The sequence below is a fragment of the Leuciscus leuciscus genome, assembly GCF_965113295.1.
Source record: "Leuciscus leuciscus genome assembly, chromosome: 17".
In the NCBI taxonomy this organism is placed as follows: Eukaryota; Metazoa; Chordata; class Actinopteri; order Cypriniformes; family Leuciscidae; genus Leuciscus; species Leuciscus leuciscus.
The window spans coordinates 8,594,949-8,601,823 of record NC_138741.1 but is presented as its reverse complement, the minus strand read 5'-3'; the positions used below and the strand labels follow the sequence as shown (position 1 = coordinate 8,601,823).

Genomic DNA, 6,875 nt, shown 5'->3' with positions numbered 1-6,875 from the left:
AAATATCTGACTTCCTGCATCATGTTGAAAAAGTTTTGTGGGAATAAAATAAACCACTTAAGAGGACTGGGTAAAAATTCAGAGGCTGATTTTGCAAAGAAATCCACATTCAAACCAAAATATCTGACTTCCTGTTGGTCTGAGCTAATGACTGTAAATTAGAAAGTTGTCCGGCTTGATGAGACCAATATACGTACTGATTTTTATAACTGTGGGTAAAACTAACCCCCCCACTTTTATCAAAAGCATTTTGAAAGTGACACACTTCCTGCTACCAGTTGGTGGCGCTATAACTTTGACTCACAATAGTTACATCCATCTGATCGGCCTCTTACCACGAACACACTGCTGAAGTTTCATCAAGATCAGTTAATGTGTGCAGAAGTTATAACACTTCGTGTTTCTCTTTTCTCGCCATAAATTCGTTTCCTCGCCACGGCCAAACCGTTCGAGATATCAAAAATCCGTCCGCAATTTAGAATCCTCAATGTCTTGACTTCATGCACACCGAGTTTGGTGGGGATTGGATGAATTCTCTAGGAGGAGTACTTCGCATTCCACAGCAAGCGTTTTCCAAACACCCCATAATAGCCGACTTCCTGTTGGGCTGGCGCAAAACTTAGAGCACGAAAGTTGTTCGGCCCGATGAGATCTATGTGTGTGCCGAGTTTCATATTAATTCATGCAAGCTAGTTTGATCTATGGAGCAAGTTTTCGGACCCCATTCCAGGGGGCGCTGTTGAGCCCCCCTGCCACGCCCGGGTACCAGCTTCAGCCAGGCCCTGATGGCCGCAGGTTCCGAGTTGTATGTAAAGTTTCAAGAGTTTTTGAGCACGTTAAGGACCCCAAAAGCCCCTGAAACCTTGATTAACAATATAAAAGCAATAGTCAAATCCCCCCTCCCCTCACACACACAGAAACACAGAGAGAGGGAGAGAAAATTCTTCAGAAAATCCACATTCAAACCAAAATATCTCTCTTCCTGTTGGTCGGAGATCATTATTGTAAATTAGAAAGTTGTCCGTCTTGATGAGAACAATACACATACCAAGTTTTGTTTCTGTTGATAAAACTAACCCCCCCACTTATGACTAAAGGTGGCGCTACTGAGCCCCTCACCACGCCCGTTTCTGAAACTTTGCACATGTCTACGGGCTAATAAATGTGATGTGTCTGTCGAGTTTCATCCAATTTCAAGTATGTTAAGAGTCTCAAAAGCATCAAAAAAGAATATTAAAGTTTGAAGCGTTGCCATGGCAACAGTATTAAAGATATCAAAAATCCTTTCACAGGTCTACATCTGCCGTGTGTTTACATTATACACATAAAGTTTGAAGCAAATCGGGTAAAAATAAGAGGGTGATTTCAAAGCATTTTGAAAGGGACACACTTCCTACTGCCAGTTGGTGGCGCTATAACTTTGACTCACAATAGTCACATCCATGTGATCGGCATCTTACAACGAACACACTGCTGAAGTTTAATCAAGATCAGTTAATGTATGCAGAAGTTATAACACACTTCCTGTTTCCATTATTCGCCATAAATTTGCTTCCTCGCCACAGCCAAACCGTTTGAGATATCAAAAATCCGTCCGCAATTTAAAAGTACGAAAGTTGTTCGGCCCGATGAGATCTATATGTGTACCGAGTTTCATATTATTACATGCAAGCGTGTCTGATGTATGGACCAAGTTTTCGGACCCCGTTCAAGGGGGCGCTGTTGAGCCCCCCTGCCACGCCCGGGTACCAGCTTCAGCCCGGCCCTGATGGCCGCGGGTTCTGACCCGTGTGCAAAGTTTCAAGAGTTTTCGAGCACGTTAAGGGTCTCAAAAGTGCCCGAAAGGTTGACAGAAAAATAAGAAGAAGAAGAAGAAGAAGAAGAAGAAGAATAAATAATCCTACCGAAAACAATAGGGCCTTCGCCCTTTCAGGGCTTGGGCCCTAAAAATAAAGCACTGTTGATAAAAAAAAGTATTTAGAGGTGCAACATATTGATTATTGCATTCTCTTGATATGAGGTGTTGTTTGAGATTTTGTTTGGAGAAGCACTATAACAAATTGATTTATCATAATGTGAACAGAATGTAAATACAAAGTTCTGTAATGAAACTCTTGATGGCACAGGCTGAGTCCTTAACTCAATCACTTGCAATCATAATCTCTATAGGGAACAGCTGATTGGTTCCTGCTGTAACGGTAGCCAATGAGCTCATGTGCTTAACCCTCAAATACTTGATTAGCATATGCCTTAGCAGTTGCAGCGTGCTTTCAGAAACCCTCCTCCCCAGCTCCACCTGTATAGAGTAATTCATGTATGCTATTCGGTTGTTAAGTCGTGACGTAACCACTCTCCGATAATACTCTTTCCGGGTCCAAAGTCCAGGTCCTCTCTACCTACCTACCGCTTTCGCTAGTGTTTTGGTTATTATTGAGTGTTTTTACAATGCCGCAGTGCTGTGTCCCGTGTCCGGAGCTAACTCACTTCAACCTCGTAAATCTTCTTTTTCATTGATGCCTGGACTCTACCCTTAATTATGTCACCTGAGTGATGAGCTACACTAACCACTCTGTTGGTGTTAAAGGAATTTAAACCCTTTTTGACCGCCAAGGGTGCCTCACTAAGAAGGACGTGATCGTAAATAAATTTACAGGTTCCACCATTGTTATTTCTGGACGAGAGGAGCACTTGGACCCGGAAAAGGCTAAACGTCACGCGTGACGTCAGACTTAACAATCGGATATCGTTCAGCAGCAGCATGTCTTGCTCACAGCAGCGTGTCATGTATGTATTGGCAGTAGCAAGTCCTGTACTTGTTCTGCAGCAGCAGCAATAACAGCAGCAGCATTGCAGATCTATTGCACCAAGACTAAATATATCAATATTTTTTAATACCCATTACCATTACCCTGGAAATCCAGAGTTCTCGCGAGAGCACAAGTTGAATTTGCTCAGCGAGTTACTCTGGCGTTGAGCAATGACGCTCATTAAATATGCCCTTGTATCCGAGCTGCACCAATCACAGCGGGTTATCTGATATAGGCGGGCCAGAGGCGAGATGCAAGATGGCTATGGATGAATACCAGTTGTTTGAAACGGCTTTGGCCACAGTGAACGAATTAGACTAGGCTTTTTATCTAAAGGAGGAACAGAAGGCGGCGCTCGAATCGTTCCTTTGCAAGAAGGACGTTTTTGCTGTTTTGCCGACCGGATACGGCAAAAGTCTAATCTACCAGTTAGCTCCGCTGGTAGCTAAGCGTATGGGGCTTGTTGTGATTGGTTGTAGTGTTATCCAATTGCGTGCAGTGAGATTTTCAAATGCATGCTTGGTGCCGCCCCTCGAGCTGGACGATTTTCATTAATCTTTCAGATTTAGGTCTGGATTTCCAGGCTACATTACCATGCCAATCACATCGAGAGTTGTCATGACAGAAATGTGTTTAAGGCACATAATGCTTCCATACAAAGAGGTCAGAAGCAGAAAGATCTTTATTTTTCATTGACATGATCAGATCAACTGTTTTTTTTTTTTTTTTTTTTGTCTTTCTGTGGTTGAAGAGACACTTGAGAAACTTAGCATTCACCTGCAAAACAGTAGTTAAAAGTTAGTTTTAAAAAACTATTATTGTACAGTATCAGTGACCACAAGGATTGAGACAATGTACCGTTCTTTGTCAGTATGGCAATGTTTTCCTCAAGGATGCCGGTGTCCAGGCAAAACTGCCTAAACTTTTCCTTCAAGTCATCAGTTATTTCTGCGGTACGGCCTGTAACCGTGACACATTCAGAGTCTGTTTAGCATCTTTTCACAAAAACGTTTCAGCAATATTGTGAAATTTAGACGAAGTGAACTCTTACTGTGGAGTTTGTTGAGAACCTCAGATTTCCCTTCCTTGGTCTTGATGGTGTGAACGATAGCATACTCATCAAATTTGGCATCAACCACGTGCATGTCATTGTCATTTCCCCAACCTGATAGAATCAGACACATTTAGGCCAAAGATACAAAAGTATGATGATAAAGAGCAATCTGATTATTAGCTAAAGAGCAAAAGCAGGATGACTAACGCTTGTTCTGGAAGACAAAGCGTCCAGGAATCTCAGTTTTCTTCGCAAGATTTTTCAGGCTGAAGCAGGAGCCATCGCTCCTAAGAAACAAGTTTTAAACATTTAAAATTATTTATTTTGTAAGCAAGAGAACAATCATCCAGACTATTATTATTTAAGACAAGATTCCATCCATCCATCTCCTGATTTACTGTATATAATATTTTCCTGGCTGACAAGAATTTTTAACAGATTTAGTGCATATTTAGTGCATATTTAATTAATTATTACAGTTTATCTTAATCACTTTGCCACATTTTTCGAAACAGTCTTACAATTCTGCAAACTGTAGGTTCAATTGTCACAACTGTTTGCTGGAACATCAAAACATGTAACAAACCAAAACATTTAATTCATGCTTCAAAACCTAGTTATTGTGTCAGTAAATTGGCCAATGCCACTAAAATAAAAAATGTTTTTGTCAGTCACACTGGTCAAAATGTTTCGATGTTTTTTCACTATGGAAATATTTGTTATATGCAAATTTTGTTTAGTTTTTTTTCTTCTATTTTTTGTTGACAATTTGTTGATAATGTGTTGATTTTCTATACTATACAAGAACTATACTATACAAGAAAGTCAGTTTTGTCTAGCTGAATGCTCTTGTGTATCACACTGAGATTTTTAGATACAGATTTAAACAGATTGGTAAACATTGACTAGGAAAAGTCAATACTGTAGAACACAAAACAAAAATTAACATTTGTATTCATACAGTACATTTTTGCAGAAATGTTTTATGTAAACAGAAAATTCTCAGTTGCTTGTTTTAATTTTACACATTGTCTTCCCCTAACACCACCTCACAGTCTTTTATATCTTCCTATTGCTCTTCCATGGCAAGCAAGAATTTCCAGCTTTTGGGTAACACATTTGTAATGTGTAATGTAATGTACATTCATTACAAAAATGAAAGTACTGTATGATTACAAATGTATGTATATAATACAGTCCTGCTGTAGCCACTGCTGTTTAGAGTTATGATTTTTCTACAAAAATAGTAGTGATTGTTCTGGCTCACAAGATGAAACAATGTTGAGAAGTTGTGAAGAGTTTTACAATTTCACTGAGAATCAACTCATGACTTTTGATAAACAAGCCATGTGCACTGAGTTATTGTGCAAATTGTAGACTTACTCTTTTGCACACGTGCCAAAACAAAATAAGATAAATTTAATTTAATTAAATTAAATCAGGTCAGTTAAATCAATAAGAAATTAAAATCTGATGTCAACAAGAAACTAATTGATTCAGAGATCTGAAAAATAAAAATAAAAATCTCATTCGTGAATTAAAGCCAAAGCGATTGAGAAAAACTGTATTAGTTAAACAACATTTCAGAAATTTTTTGTTAATCTATTATCAATTATTTTACCCTATTCACATGTGGTGTCTTGCCTTAACACTACAACAAAGCTAACTTTAGCTTACTTTAGATGAGTGTAACTGAGATCAAGGTCTCCGTCTTCAGTAGGCACCAGCATGGCAGTTCCCATCTTCATGTCAGCCTTGTGACTATTGACAAAATGTTTAGCATTTGTAGCAAATCCAACGAGATACCACTTTCCTGCCATCTGCAGAGAATGGAGTTAGCAAACATGAATATAACACGTCTATAACTCACTGTCTCTGATAACATCGAGATACTTTAATTTACAGTATTTTGCATTAAGATCACAAGATAAATGTTTTAACCTTTTCGAGGTTGAAGTCAGTCATGGGCATAACTTGAGCAGAGGCAAAAACCGTGAAGAAAAGAACGCAAAGTATTTTCAATTCAACAGTCTTCATGGCTGTATATGTGTAGGGTTCCCTTTCTGTATGAAGTTCAGAAGGCAAATTTGGAGAAAATGAATGGCAACACCTGTTTTATATCGCATGATTACCCTCCTTAACTCTGAGTCCCTCCCATATCCACAGACAGCTGTTTCACAACATGCACATGTGGATCTTTCCAGATATTTGTGGGTGTTCAAGGGTTATTTTTTAATTCCTTGTTATGACCCTCTGACTGATGCCCTCATTTGGCCCTTTGAATGCATGCCAACATAATTGTTGAGGATGATGACTGAATCAAGCATCCTGAAGTTCATGTTGTGGCATAAATAAAAACATTTGTAATAAAATGCAATGCAAAATATCACAATGCATTGTATACAAATCAGCATTTGGTCTTGTGCAGTCTTTGAATTATATGTGCCTTCTGTGCTTATGTGGTAATTGTAAATAGCAGGTGCTACAGAAACTCATTTTAAGATGATACATGCTCTTTTCTGTGTTTGAGGTTTTTCCCATGAGAAAATTATTTCCTTGGATGTATTTTGGAATGATGGATGTACAACATGTTCACCCCTTGTGGACAGGCAGAGTCTTGTTTTAAGATTTACACCACACTAACCTCACCAATATTCCCTTGCTTTGATTTATAAGTACTTTTTTGTTACTAGAATGTAAAAATTCTCGAATGGCTTGAGGAAAAATACCACTTTCGAAGCTTATATTCGAGGAAACCAGATATTCATGATTAGGGGATGCATCCACCGAAATATCTATGGTGGATAAAGTCCTGCTTATAACATTGAAAATAATATTGAATGCTGTAGTATGTCTATTGTTCTTCAAACTATTTTTAAAACGCAATTTTTTTTAATTCTTTCATTCTCATTGGAAATAGGAAATCTGCAAAATTACATTACATTGCTTCTTGCACGTTTTATGTCAGTGCCCTTAAACTGTTCGGTTTTATCAAAAACAGATTGCAAAATAAG

At 38.6% G+C, this 6,875-nt stretch overlaps 1 protein-coding gene across 1 annotated transcript; it reads right to left on the bottom strand.

Moving 5' to 3' along the window:
- Window positions 1-3,472: 3,472 nt before the first annotated feature.
- Window positions 3,473-5,961, bottom strand: LOC309479305 (lipocalin-like). Its single transcript, XM_082143369.1, has 6 exons — window positions 5,803-5,961; window positions 5,539-5,681; window positions 4,069-4,148; window positions 3,859-3,972; window positions 3,666-3,767; window positions 3,473-3,584 (listed from the first exon to the last, which is right to left on the bottom strand). Exons 1-6 carry the CDS (start codon window positions 5,896-5,898, stop codon window positions 3,574-3,576), a joined length of 546 nt encoding a protein of 181 aa, XP_081999495.1. The 5' UTR covers window positions 5,899-5,961; the 3' UTR covers window positions 3,473-3,573.
- Window positions 5,962-6,875: the final 914 nt, after the last annotated feature.